At 50.4% G+C, this 17,321-nt stretch overlaps 4 protein-coding genes across 4 annotated transcripts; 1 reads left to right on the top strand and 3 right to left on the bottom strand.

Moving 5' to 3' along the window:
- Positions 1-4,128: 4,128 nt before the first annotated feature.
- MFIFM68171_00015 (uncharacterized protein) lies at positions 4,129-4,747 on the bottom strand (the record flags this gene model as incomplete). Its single annotated transcript, XM_071055437.1, has 4 exons — positions 4,129-4,181; positions 4,261-4,471; positions 4,598-4,605; positions 4,702-4,747. The coding sequence occupies 4 exons, from the start codon at positions 4,745-4,747 to the stop codon at positions 4,129-4,131; spliced, it is 318 nt and encodes a 105-aa protein (XP_070911538.1).
- A 368-nt stretch (positions 4,748-5,115) lies between these two features.
- MFIFM68171_00014 (uncharacterized protein) lies at positions 5,116-6,339 on the bottom strand (the record flags this gene model as incomplete). The annotated part of the gene is made up of 1 exon (XM_071055436.1): positions 5,116-6,339. One exon carries the CDS (start codon positions 6,337-6,339, stop codon positions 5,116-5,118), a length of 1,224 nt encoding a protein of 407 aa, XP_070911537.1.
- Positions 6,340-10,241: 3,902 nt separating this feature from the next.
- On the top strand, positions 10,242-11,232 carry MFIFM68171_00013 (Rhodopsin domain-containing protein; the record flags this gene model as incomplete). The annotated part of the gene is made up of 5 exons (XM_071055435.1): positions 10,242-10,248; positions 10,317-10,384; positions 10,437-10,816; positions 10,869-10,964; positions 11,025-11,232. 5 exons carry the CDS (start codon positions 10,242-10,244, stop codon positions 11,230-11,232), a joined length of 759 nt encoding a protein of 252 aa, XP_070911536.1.
- A 1,664-nt stretch (positions 11,233-12,896) lies between these two features.
- On the bottom strand, positions 12,897-14,723 carry MFIFM68171_00012 (Obtusifoliol 14-alpha demethylase; the record flags this gene model as incomplete). Its single annotated transcript, XM_071055434.1, has 5 exons — positions 12,897-13,093; positions 13,159-13,645; positions 13,711-14,047; positions 14,109-14,297; positions 14,374-14,723. The coding sequence occupies 5 exons, from the start codon at positions 14,721-14,723 to the stop codon at positions 12,897-12,899; spliced, it is 1,560 nt and encodes a 519-aa protein (XP_070911535.1).
- Between the last annotated feature and the right edge of the window lie 2,598 nt (positions 14,724-17,321).

Raw genomic sequence — 17,321 nt, 5'->3', positions numbered from 1 at the left:
TTGTTATATATCCATGCAGCTGCCGAAAGCGGGTCCGGCGTCTGTTATCCTCCAACCGGATCTTCAGCTCCCTGAGAGATCTCCTCCTCAATCCTCGTCGAAGACCTCAGCGGGCCGGGATACGTGAATAATTAACCCAAAAATGGAGGCCACAAGGCCGTAACGTATTGCATTCAATTACCTGGGGACACCCGTCATCGCCAAAGCATGCTCCATTGTCCGCGTCATAGAAAACAATGCCCAGTGACGCGAGGAGGGCAGGGAGGTTGATTTCATGCTCTGTGTCAAAGGCTACGCCGAGAATCAGTCCAGATGAGATGAAGTGAAACTCGTGTATTACTACGGTCCCACTTTGGGATACGGGGTTTCCCCTCCCATAGAGCTTCCAGGGAAAGTTCTCTTGGAGGCTGCGTATTCCTGAGGTCTTGGTGAAAGTGAGGTGCAAGAGAGCACTCTGACTGGATGCCGATGTGGTTTGCCGGATCATGAAACAACAGGGATAGTGCCCTGGATGGCTGCGAGGAGAACCTGGCCTTGAATCGCGTCTATCGGTAGCAGGCCGCCTCCTCGCTTGACGACTGTCAGGGGGTAGCGCTAGCTTGAGATGTTGGATCAGGTTCTGCAACTACATGATGACTAGCAAGTCTAGGCTACTGGCTCGTGATTTTGCCTTCATCCAATTCGGCATAAATAGGCGGCCTGTCGCGAGAAGCGTGACAGAGTCCCCAGACGTTCAGCCCATGATCACGCAGGCAGCAATGGTATTTTTGTTGCACCGTATGATGACCAAGCAGGTGTCATAAGTTAGAACGCTGGAGGAGGAGGCAGGCCATAGATTAGGTAGGGGAAATCTTATCTGGTTATATCACCGAAATCACTCCTCCTTCCCTTGGACCAACCCGGCTTTGAGGCGGTACGTCCAGCCTGATGTGCCCCAGAACTACTGACAAATAGAACAAATTGCCCCAAAGGGCGTACTACCCGGTATGCCTGGGTATACACCCAGAAAAACTCGAGTCACTCCCTAAAGCACTTGCCCCTCGTTGACTATATCCAACTAGCAAGGCGGATAGCCTGCTTTACTGGTTCGACATTAGTTTAGTCATAATTCCCTTAGCCGTAATGCGAATTGGAAACGTAAGGTGAGAACCATACACCGTGTAGGTGCTTTTAATTGCTGTCTGACAAATATCGAATAATAACCCAGGTCTTTACCTCATCCGCCACGCCCGGGCCGTTGTCGCGGTGGTAGTAATGTCCTTGAACAGCAATGATTGAGTTGGCCGCGTCGTTGATGTGTTTGGCCACGGCGAGGACGGGACTGTGCCGGTAAAGCGTCTACTTATCGCACGTGCCTGAGCTCAGCCAGGACCGTGGTTGGGTCGGCTGTCGTGGAAGTCCCTTATTTAGGATAACACCTAACACCTTTGCTTAATGATATCTCTTCCTAATTAGCGGTATCTTCTTCGTCAGACCCTCCGCCCCGCCTTCGATGTGGTCTTCGAATGGATAGGAATATTCAATTGTTCCCTAAATGGATAACGTATCTTATAAGCGAGATGAACATATAAGCGAATTGAACACTTTGACCGCGACGCGTCTTCTCTCCATACCACAACCAAAATCCTCCACACCCAACGATGTCTTCGGCTTCAAGAGAATCCAGGGTAATCTTAGCCCTTGAAGCTATTCAAAAGAACCCAAAACTTAGTCTCCGCGCCGCAGCCAAGATCTACAACGTGACAGTCAATACCATCCGAAACCGACGCGACGGCAAGCCTGCACGATGCGACACTACACCCAACTCGCGTCGGCTTACGGATTCTGAAGAGGAGGCAATAGTTCAGTATATACTAGGCCTAATCGCACGTGCTTTTCCACCGAGACTGCGTGGTGTGGAAGATATGGCCAACCAACTTCTACGCGTATGCGACGCGCCCCCTGTCGGCAAGCTCTGGGCCTACAACTTCGTCGAACGTAAGGAAAAGATCCGAACGCGCTGGTCGCGTAGATATGACTACTAGAGGGCTAAGTACGAGGATCCAAAGGTTATTGGCGACTGGTTTGCCCTCGTACGGAATACCAAGGCCAAGTACGGTATTGTCGATGACGATATCTACAATTTCGACGAGACGGGGTTTATGATAGGCATTATCTGTGCGGGTATGGTGGTTACGACCTCGGATGGCCGTAGTAAGGCGAAGCTGGCCTAGCCTGGTAACCGCGAATGGGCGACGGTAATCCAGGGCGTCAACGTACTCGGCTAGGCTATTCCTCCGTTCATTATCTTGGCTATGCAGTACTACCTCGCTAACTGGTATACCGAGTGCGACCTCCTAGCCGACTGGCGTATTGTAACAACCGATAATGGCTGGACTACCAATACGGTAGGCCTGGACTGGATCAAGTACTTCGACTACTATATAGCGCCTCGGGCAAAGGGCAAGTACCGGTTGTTAATCCTCGACGGCCACGAGAGCTACTACTCGACCGAATTCGAGCTCCATTGTCAGCAGAACAACATTATAACGCTCTGTATGCCTCTATATTCCTTATACCTCCTCTAGCTACTCGATGTCGGCTGCTTTAGGCCGCTGAAGAAGGTGTATAGTCGCCAGGTTGAAGACTTGATGCGGATGCATATCAACTATGTGAGCAAGCTCGAGTTCCTTTGCGGCTTCCGTAAGGCCTTCTTCGTCTCGATAATAGAGAAGAATGTCTAGGGTGGCTTTGCAGGTGCTGGCCTTATACCGTACAATCCAGAGAGGGTGATATCTAAGCTGGATATGAAGCTTCGTATACCAACGCCCTTGAACTCGCGGGCCGGCATACCATAACCTTAGGTCTTCTAGACACCATACAACCCTCGAGAAGCGACCTCGCAGTCAATACTCATTAAGACTCGCATTACCAACTATCAAAATAGCTCCCCAACTTCGATATTGGCTGCTGTGGACCAGCTTACCAAAGGTATAATGGCTGTAATGTACGAGGTTGCTCTTCTTCGGTCAGAGGTCTCTTCGCTCCGCAAGGCCAACGAGGTACTTAGTAAGCGCCGGAGAGCCAAAAGAACACGCATATAGCTTGGAGGATCACTTGTAGTACAAGATGCAAAGGATCAACTAGCCTAGAAGGCCGGGGTTGGGGAGGCGGCGTAAGAAAGGAGCAGGATGGTGGTGGTGCAGGGGGGGGTCGTACGAGGGTTCGGTGCTGTGGTGTGTGCGGTAAGCCTGGCCATAATGCGCGTACGTGCCAGTAGGCTGCAAAAGGGTCCGATTCAGCTGTTTCTGATGTAATTATAGTAGGTTCATAGTGTTGTTGTGTTGTAATTGTAGTTGACTGTTATAGTGTGGTAGTAAGTGTTCAACTCGCTTATATGTTCATCTCGCTTATAAGATACGTTATAGGTCCATTGGCATTTCTAAACTAGCTTCGATATAATTCAACTCCCAATCTGCAGCATAGAACCTTAATTACCCCACTAGCACCATCCCGTTAGGCCTCCGCGATTGGAATATAATACAGTTGCAATTATTAGTGTACCTAATCGTGTAAGGCCTACCGCTGTTTTAGGTACCCTTTATATTTTCACGTATGAAATCACCACTGTGCTTGTGCCATCTTTTGGTAGTTCGTGTTGCGGTGTGGGTGCCGCTAGGCCGTACGACAGGATAAACTGGCCGGGGTGGGCCCAGAGTTACGACGGTGCGACACGGTTGCAGAAGGCGAGTTTGAGCCTCACTCATTTTGTGGACCCACAGGAAGTTGCTGGTACTACTATCGGGCATCAAGGGGGGTGGTGCGTAGTTGTTTGTGGTGGCAACCCTCGGATGGTACTACATATGCTTCATTATCATGCCCGAACGGTGTGTAATCATGTCTTGTGGACGAACGTCGGGTTAGTTATCACGGAACATGACGATTGACGAGGGTACGAATCCTGTGGAAAGTCTAGCAAGCGAACTCACAGAACAATGTAAGAAGCGAGTAGGCCTGACCGGAGGAAAAGGTCAACCTTAATTTCGGATTAAACTGGAGTCTCTAGAAGCTTGCGACATCGCTAATCTCCTTCAACGGAGTGGCAAATGCCCTCCAACCTCTCATTTGAGCCATCATAAATGATCGCTACTAGCTCATCGGCGTCATGGTCAGCGTGCTGCTCCCCTGAGACACCAGCCAACCTACGTCTCATTATTAGTAAAACCACCTCAAATCCGTATGTAGGAAGATCATTCCAATCATCCGAGGACGGTAACTCACCATATTCGTATTCCGTGAACGGCAGGCTCAGAAATGCGCCGAAGTTCGCTCCGTCTTTGCGGAACGTTTTCTCGAGAGTGGTTCCCGTGCGGTTCATGTTGATAATATCGTCAAAGCCTCTGTCGCAGTCTCTTTTGTACGCTGCCACGAAGTCAAGACCGAAATTGGCTTCGTCGATGGCAATAAAGTAGCCACTTTTGTGCACGTTGCACTGGGGATACCAATCATACTGAGCCTAGCGTCTGGAACTGGTCCGATTGCTGGTTCCGCCCACTGCTGGAACTCGGGTTCCAAGTCTCTACGAAAGCTATAAGACCAGTCATAACGTCCAACGTACAATATATCCTGCGAGTGTGTCAGATCAATGTTTCCCGAAAGATGTAAGAAACGAAGGACAAAGAGACGTCCGACCTTGTCTGTGTGGCTATTTCGATTGCTCACCGCCCCCGGTCCGTCCCATCCAGCGCTCGTACTCTCTCCAGAGCATTCATGGGATCGACATCGTCATGATACAGGATCCAGCCCACATGCCATTCTGGCCCATCGGGATCCGCCATCACCTCTTCTATGCTTGCTCTCTTGCTATATTGCCGAACCTTCCACTGGCCATTTCGAGCTGCGGACCTATACGTGAACTGATGCTGCAGAATTGTGCCACTTCGAGTTCAGATGGCAGATGATTCGCATTCTGGGTGAATCCTGGACGCGACATGGAGAAGTATTGGCACAGAATCTGGCCCCAGAGGAGGGAACCAGACTTAATTGTGAAGGTTGAGTGCTCCGGAAGCAGCTTTCCGTCCGAACGGCGCATGCTGTGCGCCTGAATCTGTGGAGACGGGACGAGAAGGTTGCCAGTCATTGTATCTTCATATTTTGAGACGATGAGCGCAGGTTGACGCGCTCTGCTAAGGTTTCGAGCCTCTTCCTTTCTGAGCGTGCTCGATCTTCCTCTGTCAACCAAGGTCGGGCGGCGTAAGAGTCGTTTTCAACTAATACTCCAAGTTGCTGCCTGCCTTCCGATGATTTCCAGTCGTCAATGACCTGTCTCATCTGACGAAACACAGACATAACCTTGGGCTCAACTTCGTCCTGTTTCATAAGTTGAATCGCAAAATTCTGGAAATCCATGTTTATGATCCAGTCTGTCCACTGTGCCACAAATATAGAGAGTTCTCTCAGTTCCTCCCGGCCGTTGGCTTCCTTTGTCTCAATCTGCCTGATTCTCGGGATGAGGTTGCTCAATTCGCCGTCCAGTTTTTGCTCCTCGGCCCAGGAAAGCCCGCCTCGCATTTTCATCGCCCAAATCTTGTCTACTCTTCGAATCTTGGTTTTCAGTTCGTCGTTTTCGAGTCCCAATCGGCCCTTCTCCCTCTGCTTCGTCAAGTACGCATAAGCGAACTTTGCCGTTCGCCAAGCCCTCAGAGTTGATTTCAGTTGCGAATAATGCGACTTCCAGCCATAGGAGTGCCAGAAGCTGTCGTACTGATTCCACATGTCGCGGAAAAAGCGGTATGGGTCGCCGATCTCCTCGTCCAGGAATGCACAGCCAACGATACGCATAAGCGCCGCTGCTTTGGTTTCCAGCACCAAATGCAGAACAGGGGCGTAGTCTTTGGCGATCTCTATGGATGACCCATCGCTGCCAGGTCTGAGTGAGTCGAGGTCAAGCAGGCGCACTTCGGCCAGGGTCATGTCCCAGGGCAGTGGCCGGTCATGCCACAAAGGATATTGGCCTTCTTCGCTGACGTATTGGGGGAAAATGGTGAACTGTCCCTGGTATCTTTTGGCAATGGCCAACTCTTGTTCCACCTTCTCGGATAACTGTAGAAAAGTCGTGTCGCCCGCCACAGGTTCGGACAAGACGTAGCGGCCCAACACCTTCCTAGGACTTTGCCAGACGAGGTCCTTCAGCTTCGGCATCTCCCTAGACCGTGGAGGCATTTTGATTGATGGAGCGAGCTTCCATGCCGAGTCCGGGAAGTCGAAGAAAAGCTCGGGAAGCAGAGCCCGGGATATCATAGGGTCATGACTGAGAAAGATGTGAACTGTGAAGTGCGAAGGCTCCTCCGAGGCTGCCATTTTAGATAGCTCCATAGGAAGAAACACAGGTCGAAGGCGCCGTTTGTATGTCCCTTGAAGACTGAGTAATGCGGAAGGGAGACAACAGATGCCGTACCAGCATGTAGAGGAGCAATCGGTTGAGGAGCATCTCTCATAAAGGTTGAGGCGCTGTGAGAGTGGCGTTGCGCGTCTTATAGGACCAACAAATTCTAGGGTCGGAGTACCCATCGGATGCTGTACGAAAGTATTTGCATTAACGTGATGCAACGAATGGTTGCGACTTTCGGTGATTTCAGTTGGAAGCCTAAACGTGGTTCCATCTTGTGCCTCCCTGGATTGGGGCGGGGTAATACGGAGGAAAGCAAGGCCGCTGGGGCGCTACGGACGGGAGTCCCTACCTAACCAACCTGAGGCAGACTAACTAGGTGCCTACGTAGAAACAGGGGCAGAGTAACATGGTTGGGAAAAGACATGGCGCACAGACAACCAACCCACTCTGTAGCGCAATTCTCCGCTGTCGCGCTCAGGAATGCGCCTGGGGAGCTTACCGCTCCTCTGCAGCACTTGGCAACGCACCACATGCGCTCTGTCGAGCCACATTACCTTTGTATAGACACTGTCTTTTTACCTACTGCAGTAGAGAGTCTCTTCTGACTTCAATTTCAACAACTGCACTCCACACAACCTTTAGCAAGCTCCCTGCACGTGTGACATCCGCAAAGGACTGTCGTATTGCAAGACTTACGGATCGTTGCAATTCTGTGGAGGAGCCAAAAGCTCGGTATAACGGCCGACTTCTGTAGTTTTCCCTCTCTTCTCACTATTGTTGTTGTCCCCGTCGTCAACCAAGGCGTCTGCTTGCAGCTCCGTTCCCTTTTTCTTTGCAATGCCACGCCGTGACAACACGGGTCTGAGCGGCTCCTCGAAATATCTACCTACGTTTCGGAGTTGATAACTGTGATGGAGGAGGATCGTGGCAACCCCGCCGAGATGTAGCCTCCCCGATTCCCGATGCACTCGTAGATCCCTTTCAATATGACCTATGGTCTTCCCGAATAGCTGGAAGTTACGAGAGGTAGCCATTTTACCAACGATATAATTACCTAAGGTTTTGCCTGGTTACGATTGACTCATTGCGGCGTCGCTTTGCCGCGACACTTATAGATCCGCTACAAGGATTAGTACCTACCTAGACTTTATATAGGCTGCTTCCCGTTTAGTTAACCCGTTCGTATTAATAGTTGGCGAGTAACCAGTGTTAAAAATGTATAGCATACTGCAGGTTATAGATCGCAGAGTATGTAGCAGCTCTGAGGTGCGCGAACTATGGCATCCCTTCCGCCCGTCCGACAACCTCTCGGTCAGTGAATGCATTGTAGAGTACAATCAATCCAGAGCACGAATCCTATTCCGAACCAGAGGTTCAATAGTAGACAGCCTATATAGTGATATGTCAGTTGAACGAGAAGCTCTCTGACACTATCAACCCGTCTTCGGGAGCGCACGGGACTATGATATAGGAAGATATCATACTTAGTGCGTTGGGGAAAACCGTCCCCAGTGGGCGGGGTCCTTCTGGGCGGAGAGCCACACTTACTAGGATGGCGCCCCGGGGGCTGTAACTTGCCGTAGGCCCAGTTTCCTTTGCACCATAAGTAGGGCCGTCCTGGCCATTGCTCCTTAGACATGACAATCAATTCAGCACTTTTTTCCAAACCTGTTGCAGGCTCAATTGACGAGCTTTCTTTGCGTGCAAAGCGATCTCCCTGGCTGCAGGAACCCAATTTTGTGGTGTCGTCTGGCCTGTCTTGTCTAAGGTATCTTGTCTGCCTGGCATTTGGCCACCTCCCCCCCCCCTTTTGTTTTGATAGGTATGTGGGTGTATATGTGTGTTTCTGTACTGTTTCATTAGGTAACTCGTTATCGTCCTGCCATGACATGTGCCAATCTCGCTCGTATTGGCGCTTAACTCTCCCGGCCCATTCCCTACAACTCAAGGGAATAGATTGCCGTAGTCTTGGATGCCCGGTCGACTCATCTACTATTGACTTCATCCTCAACTAACGTTGTCTAAGTTCGTAGTCTTCCTCGAGACATTCTTCTCCGCTGCATCCCGGTCAGTGCGACCTCTAAGCCCCAAAACGGCGTTAAACTACCATCAATATTATCGCAAAGGATGTGGCGCTTTGCGATGCAGCCTGGAGCGTTCTGACGCTGCAAGCATGACTCTCGGCTTTGCGGATTGTTTACTGTGCGCCGGTGCCCCTTTTACATGCAGGATTGTTGGCCAACCACCAATCAGCACATCAAACCAAACCTTCACTTCGCGTTCAAATTCATCCTTGCTATGGAACAGGAAACACATACCATCACATCTTGATGTCAATATCCCGCGACGGGACCATGCTTCCATGTGTCGACACTGGAGAGGGATAATTGACGAATGAGGAGCTATGAGTTACAGGGACATGCTGCTGGGCCCAGCAGCCACGGCGTCGCCGGTCATTGCTAGGGGTTTCACCTCAATGCCCACACCGTGATCAAGGGTACGATGGCGGAGCGAGTGTGTCAAAATACGGAAGACGCCGCTGCGAACACGCGCGTTTCTCAAGTATGATATGGCTGGTAGGGGCTCAAAGATGGGACAAAGACGGTGGAGTGAAACAGCTAATGGGTTCGACCTTGCGCCCTATGAACCCACATCTGAAATCTAGACCCCGTTTCTCTTGGCGGTGGCGAAAATCATCCGCCGTTCATTTCCACTGGTTCTTATTCTGTCGCTGCTAAGAAGTGGAAGCGAAATCCTCCGTCTTTTGATCTCATTGGGTTTCCGGATCCTTTGCATTAATTATGCTGAGCGTTTCTCGGTTTCGAGAGCCATGCATGTCCCAAAAATGTGATGTCAATCTTACCGGCCAGCACCTCGTCTAAAAGAGAATACACCAGCAGGGATTGCACGGTCCCGGCGAATCGGAACGGACGGTGCTGAATTTGCTGATCTTGAGTGGCTTGACCGGCAATTCTACGTTATGAACCCCAACACAAACTCTCGCGTTAACCTGACGACTGAAACTGAGTTGGGGTTCAAAGGTGTAGTAGGTACGTATGTAATACGGACGCTTGCGCTTATAGGTAGTTTTCGTGAATCAGAAAACGGCTTAAGCGACTTATGGGACTTTGCCTTGTTGCGGACGTTGTCCCATTTCCCAGTACAGTACATTACACGGGTGTTCGCGCTTGAAGGATTCTTGGCCACCCCGGTGAGGACCCCCGGCACAGCGACGAGACACCGGGCACACCGGTGCCTCACGGATGTTGCCGTTATATTGCTACAGGCTGGATCCTCGTGATTCTCCAGACACCCAGACTCTCCATTCAAAATAGAACGATTTATATCCTTCTCTTTACTAGTTTCTAACTACTGATCCGCGACGGTAGTTTCTTCCTTCAGCCAGTTCCGCACACCACGCACCCACCACAGCCTGTCAGCGGGAAGGCCGCCCGCCCCCTGAAGACCGAACCGGACCCACATTGCAACCGTGCCAGCATGATTACAGAAGAGGGCGGCGTTATCCCTATATTTCCTCCGCCTCCGGGTGCAGAGGTCGATTTCATCAACGGCGAAAGCATCGCATATCGGCTTTTTTGTTGTGGCTATTGTCTTCGCACTTATCACTTTGATCTGCCTCTCTATACGCATATTCTCCGCTGTCTTCATCCTAAGAAAATGGCATCTCGACGATAGTGTGTAAACATAACCGCGTTGGAAAGCTGGAGGTGCTAACAGATTTCGTAGCTTTCATTCTCATCGCCTGGGTGAGCTTACTGGCAGCAACTAGGCCCTATTAGCTGCCATCGTCTCCGTATAGTGCTGACGTTTTTCCGAGTAGTCCTTCGCCATTGCAAACTCAGTACTATCTATGGTCGGTATGTCCCCCCGCTACATCCAAACTCCATTCCAGCTACCTCCTTCGCTGACATTGACTCCAACCCAGAAACCCAGTTTGGACTCGGTAAACATATTTGGAATACCTCTTTGGAGGATATCCTAATGTTCCTCAAGGTATGTATGACACATTCACCAAGGTGAATAGCAAGGAACTGACATCTATTAGATCGGGGTGATAGGCGGTCCTCTCACATACCACGTTGCCACCCTGTTCATCAAACTCTCAATCCTCAACTTCTATCTCCGCTTCTCTGTGGAAAGGGCCTTCCGGTCTGCCGTTTACTTCGTTATGTTTGTGACCGTCGGCTATACCGTGCCTAATGCCGTTCTTGTCCTCTACGCGTGCCGGCCATTGTACGCATACTGGGACATATTGGTGCAGGGGGCGTCCTGCGTTAACTTCAACGCGGTTTTTCATTCTGGGAAAACGTTCAACATGGTAACTGACTTTGCTATCTTGCTGCTGCATATCTGGATGTTACGCCCCATGCATGTCCCGCTGCCGAAGAAGATTGGGGTCACCCTGATTCTCATGGCTGGTGGCTTGTATGCCAACCACCCGCCCCCTTCTCACCCGCTCGACACTGACTATGCCCAGTGTCTGCGCCGTAAGCCTTATGCGTATGATCACCGCGCTGATTGGAATGTTCGACTCTGATATCACTTACCACTACACGAACAACATCATCTGGGGGTGCGCGTATACCTCCTTCCCCTGACTTGCATTTCTATCAGCTTACCATTTCTGTCGTAGGATTGTCGAAATGCAGTTTGGCATCACCTGCGCCTGCCTCCCCTGCCTCAAGCCCTGTTTCAGACAATATTTTCCCGCCCTCCCGTTCTTTGACGTCCGGCCAGAGCAAAGTATTATCTCTTCGTTTCAACTCTCCAGCCGGGTCGCGCGCTTCGGCCGGGCTGATCGATGGACACATCCTCCGCCGGCAGATCCAACGGTTAATTAGTTGTGGTCGAAACCGACTGACGATGTAGAGCATGATAATACCCCGGCTGCACTCGTTCCAGACAGAACATTCATCTGTCAATAACGAGCACTGAGATTACAGAAAGGATTATCAGGGTTTGGAGGCAATCCCAAGTTGGTTGGCAGAATTTTATCGGTTTCTGATTAGAGGAGACTTGGAGGGTAGGAGAGTCGGCACAGACAGCTGTCGCGCGTACGGTTTCGGATATCTACCTCGTCAGACGCTCCATTATATCCCTCTAGAGTCTCAGTGACTTCTTTGTGTTAGTATCTCTTTCAGGACGGGAAATGCTAGATAGCTAAAGTGTCTCTGAAGTATCATAGGGCGTATCGTGCTCGGCGTGAAACACCCACAACTCGAAGACCGCTTGTCACTTGAAGAGCCCCGATCATATGAGGCTGATAGCTATCTAGGGTTTGGGCGCGAGGAAAGGGAGGTCCCATTAGTCTTTCTGGCGACACCGGAGAGAGTCACTAGCCTTGTAGGGACAAAGATCTCCGCTCCTACTGGATTCACTCGGCATCGTATTTAGTTTTGTACCGCGTAATTATTCTCGAAACAGCTTCCTTGATTCACGGCAGATCTGCGCAATTGATTGGGGTGGAGGATTGCAAAACGGCTATCATTTGTAGGAGCCTGCTGCTGATGACGTGTCCATCGTCTCGAGCCGCTTCAATGATACACATATCTGATCGGGCAGTTGGATAGTAGGAGGTTGGTGTGCTGCAAAGGCCCTGGGCTGTCATTGCGGGATGGACTGAACTGGATTGCTACTATATGCCCACTAATTAGTAGTAGGCATTGTTCAAGGAACGTATGAGGCGTGGTGTGTGCCCTTTCACATCAATATAGACACAGGTGCCGTAAGTTGCTTAAATATGGTCGACTACATCTTGTAGAACTATCCTCGCGAATTGGACAAAGCCGCCCCCAATTCGCCTCAGGTAATGATTGTCAAAGAGCCCACCCGCAAGGCAGTCAAGAGCCACGTGACAGCACCATTAGTCTAAGGTAAACAACGTTATGACGAGTTACAAGGACAGTAACAACGACAAGCGTTTAACGTCTCATCAACGGCAGCAATAACAACCCGTGCTTATAGATGCAATGCTTGTTACAAACATAGCACTCTCTCTGAGACCTGGAGGGACGATTGTACCATCCTCGCATGCTATGCCACATAAACAAAGAACGGGGTATGTCAACCAACCACCCCGTTTGCGATGAGAACCGGCGCTTTCATCACTAGGTACACCGCCTGGCACGCAAGGCATGCATGTTACCGTCTTGGCCAAAGTTTATCATGAGCTTCTGTGATTATACCAATTGATACGAAGGTAACAGTAGATACAATGCACTGGGAATGCCGGAAAAGGCGGGCAGTGGGCGTCTTTCCGAGCCGCGTTTTTGCAGGCATCGTTGCTAAGCCTGGATTAGCTATCTAAGGTAAGGTACTTTACTATCGCAAGAGTGTCACATCTACCGCCTGTTGCAGTTCGAGACGACCCCCGGCAGGTAGCACCCTACCTGGCGGTTGCATCTCGGGAAATCACTTAATAACCACATGTTAATATAGCTATCGAACTGCTAAGCAAGAAACCCTCAAACGTGTGCTTCGAGGTTGCACACTCCACTTCTCGGCCCTAAGCTGCCAAGTCTCTTCGTTTATAGCGTATATAAATCGGAACATGTGATTTTTCTGGTCTGAGCATGTTTCGATCCACCCGCGGCATTGCGCCCACCTTTCGGCGACCCTGCTCATCAGAAAGCTCAAAGTCAAAATTGGCCAGCATATGGACAAGGATCAAATTGATCTCGAGTTTTGCGAGTCTCATGCCCGCTGCTCACATCTTGTTAGCTACCTTACCCATTCACGAGCTAGGACTAGAAGGTAGACTTAATTACCGCAGAGATGGCGGCCGGATCCCCAGCCTAGAAACGTGTGTGGCTCGTCTTCATCCGAGCCGGCCAAGTTGGAAAACCGTCCAGGATTGAATGTGAGGGGGTCCGGGTATAGCCGTGGATCCATATGCATATTGTCGGGAAGGTAGGCGGCGTATGAACCGTTCGGTACTACATCACCGGTGTCGCCAATCGGGATATCACGACCGCTTATATTTTTCCTAAAAAATGTCCCTGTAGACGTTATTCGTAAGGTCTCCTGTAGGCACGAGTAGAGAATAGGGAATTCAGACTCCCAATCCTGCAGCGAAAGAGTAGCGAGGATGTCATTTGGTGACTGCTTTGGGTCTGCACGGTGCTTTGACAAGACAGCGTCGACTTCCTCTCTACATCTCTCCTGCCAGCCAATCGCATCGGCTAAAAAGGCAGGCAGCCACGTCACAGCAGCTCCCGTCATCGTGACGCTTGATGAGAGAGCGCTGAAGGTGAACTTGCTTCACGGTTAGTCACCCCAACTCCTAGGAGCACGAAGTAAATTTCTGCGGCTTGACTCACCCGGACCACCTTGTCTGCATCGCCATCTTGGTCGTAGATATACTGAAGGGTATCATCTACGCGGCAACCAGTCTTATTGCGCCGTTCGAGGATCTTCATGATGACCATGTACAGTCTTGCGCTGGCGATCAAGCGACCCACGCATGTCGGCGTGACTAACCAGGGAAATATAATGTGTGCTAGGCTAGTGCTCTTCTCGAAGTTCTCGAAGATACGAAGGGTATGGCGCAACAACATGTCGTTCTCGGCAATCTCGGTAGCGCCTACACTGCGTTGTACAAGCTTGTACAAAAGCATATACACGCTTTGGGTCACATTCGTCACTCGCCAGCGCGGACTGAGAATATGATTGATAAGAAGTCCCGATACAAGATATAGAAATGAAGAGCAGTACTTACTCTGATCTTGAGGCAGGTTGAGATGCCAGTTCATCACAAAACTCCCCAACGTCGCTGACAAGTACGGGCAGTCTCGTGGCTAGCTTTTCCGCACGCGAGAGTGCGGACACACATTTGACGAAGAACGCAGCTCCATAGTCATCGCGGGCATCGTTGGACGATACCAAGCCTGTCAGCAGCTCGACAAAGCTGCCGATATGTGTCAGCGGTTGGAGAAATTTAAGGGAGCGAGCAGTGTGCAATGTTGAAACATATGACTTCGCACCCTTGGGATACGCTGAACTCCTTGCTCTCGAAGAATGTCTTTCTGCCACTCAAGCCGCCAAGGTTGATGATGTGTTTCTTCCCAACATAGAAGCTGAACGTCCCGCCTGGAAATACGTTGCTGCCCTCCACCACCATATCCCGCCGTCTACTATAGAAGCGTAATGCGGAACCGATGACCGGCCATTGGTATGCTTCCCATAATTTGGGTGAGCCATTAGGCAGGAGTGGACAAGTCAATGACTCGGCATATTTTATACAGACGATAACGAGGGGTACAAGCAAACATAGCAAGAAGCAGGACCAAGTAATCGGCTGGACATGGCGGTAAACGGTTGTCGTATTCTCCATCTTATTTTGCCGCGAGTTGTATGTTAGAGTAGAAGCGTAGAGACCGTTATAGGTATTGAGGAGGAGTAATGATAGTAGGATAGAAAGGAGCAAAGCTGCAGGCGACAAACCCCCGGCTATTTGACATGCTAATGCCTCTCGTCATTTGAGAAGACTCGGGGCCCCTTAACCCCTCTTCCAATTCCAGAAGAGACCACCACACCTCGTCAGATAACGTGGCAGAGGAAAGGGGCGTTTTGACATTAGTGACACCACACCAACCAGCTAGACTTTTGTACTTTCAGCGCGATATTGATAACACGATGACACCTAGCTAAGGTACTTAGGTACCACCATAGTGCATGACGTCTACCAGGTATCGTTAGTATCTCTATTGATAGCACGGAGTACAGAGGTCTGGGTAGCCCAATTGGTGGCCTTGATATCGGCTACGCCCCCCCCCCCCCCCCCCCCCTTTTTTTTTTTTTTCTCCACTGGGTACATACCTCTATAGGCCCGCAAGTCTGATCGCCACCTGACACCTGCTAGTAGTTCAGTAATAGGGAAAGACCAATGCCGGAACTTTGGTCTTCTTTTCACAGCACTTAGGTTCAGAGGTGGGTATTGGCATGCAGGCTTTGTGGGGGCTAGATTACTTCTACGGAACGGACGCCGTCGACATGCAGGACGGACAACCCCCCCCCCCCCCCCCCAACACAATCTTACCCAGCGCCGCACCCTTGTCGAGCTCGGTTCATTCGTTGTCCTACGTTGGACTGGGCCTGCCGTTAGCTATTGGTGGGCAAGGACTTGCAGAGAGGAATCGTGAAATGAAGGGACAGCGGAGCATTTACTAATCTTTGGAGAACGCCGGGACGCCGGCACACTCAAACGAAGATACAAGCGGCGCAGCAGTAGTGATTATTTGCAATCCTGCGGTAGTCACATATCGACGTAGGCCATTGGCCTGGAGCCTATCACTACTAGTGTCATGCTGTACGACCCTCAGGCTTGGAGGCCTGTACATCATTGGGCAGAATGCTGGTTGAGCTCGGTCAGGACGCAGGATCATAGAGCTGCATCTATGCATATCTTTACTCTGGATGAAGATTCTATACCTCTCTTGACTCTGTTAGTGACCTACTGGATGCTTAACCACGAAAGAGGCTGTCTTCCCTTTGGTCCACAAGCGGCACAGCGGCTTCTAGGAAGCGATATTGACTGCCGTACTACCCTCGCGTGACAAATGTGCGGCAAGGTTCTTTTGCAAAGCCCGTTCTGTGCTACATCAGATAGAAGCAGAACGTTCTAGGGAGATATCCCTCCCTTTGACTCTTCTGATCTTCCAACTGCTGCTTTTCTTCCGGAGCCTTTTGGCTGTATGAAACCTTCATCTTCAATCCTCAATACCAATCGTTTGCACCAAAAGGTGAAGGTTGTAACTTGATCATTCCTACCACAATCGACGGCTATTTTCTTGTACCTTGATACCTTAGTTATGAACGTGTCTGCCATTAGTCTCTGGGACATTCCAGCTGGGCAGGCTCCTGCAGGCGAGGAATCCAATTTCATCGACCCACCAACTCTTGGACCAGTCCTCGCAATCGGGATCTATATTTTCTTCCCCTTGACTATTGTCTTCTTCTTCGCTCGGCTTTATACCCGGGCCCGCCTGACTCACGCTCTTGGTATAGACGATTGTACGTGAAAGATCTGATACCAAATAGTCCGCTACCGCTAACGTTGAGCCCTGATCTCTGTATTATCGCCGTTGTTAGTTTCTTGTCTTTACTAAACGCTGAGGCCCGGACTGATATGCCTATAGGCTAGCATACTTGCTTATGGTGGTGTCTTGTTGGCAAGTAGGTGTTTACTTCTGCAGGACTACTTATTTCCAAAGCTTGTCCGTGGTTTCGTTACTAATCTTAGGTGTCCACGGATAGTCCTGAACCTGAAGCCGGTCTCGCCTCTCGGAAGGCACATATGGGACATCCCTATTGCCGCGTTTACCAGTCAATACTCCGAGGTACATTGATTGCAGATTCCTCTCGCACGGCGCTATTAGAGCCAACTCACTAATAGCAACTGCAGCTGGTCACCATGGCCTTGGTTGCATATCCCACAGCTGCTATGTTCACCAAATTGACGATTCTGGCGCTCTATTATCGCATCTTCAAACCCGCACTCTGGGCGCATCACTCGATCTGGGTCGGTATAGCGTTGACAGTTGTATTCTATTTGGCCACCATCATTGTGCTTCTTGCTTTCTGCGTACCTGGACCTACAGAAACTTGGCTTTCGAAGGTATCATTCGGCACTTGCCCTACCTTGCAGGTTAGGATAGCCCGGTCACAAGGAATATTCGGCCTCATTTCCGACTTGTACATCCTTGTCATCCCGGTGTGGCTGGTATCCCGCTTGTCGCTTGCTCCAAAACGGAAGGCTGGCATTCTGGTAGTGTTCCTGACGGGACTCCTGTAAGTCAGAATTTCGTTTCGCGTACTTGATGTCATTCTCCAGACTAACAAGTCTTGAAGCGCTATTGCTAGTTCGGCAGGGGGACTGGCCACTCGCGAACAGGTCACTTTGGCAGACCCCAACTATTTGACAACGCCCTAT

This window comes from Madurella fahalii, assembly GCF_045866475.1.
Source record: "Madurella fahalii IFM 68171 DNA, scaffold_1, whole genome shotgun sequence".
Classification (NCBI taxonomy): domain Eukaryota; kingdom Fungi; phylum Ascomycota; class Sordariomycetes; order Sordariales; genus Madurella; species Madurella fahalii.
The sequence above is the reverse complement of the archived record's forward strand: the minus strand, read 5'-3'. Positions and strand labels throughout refer to the sequence as shown.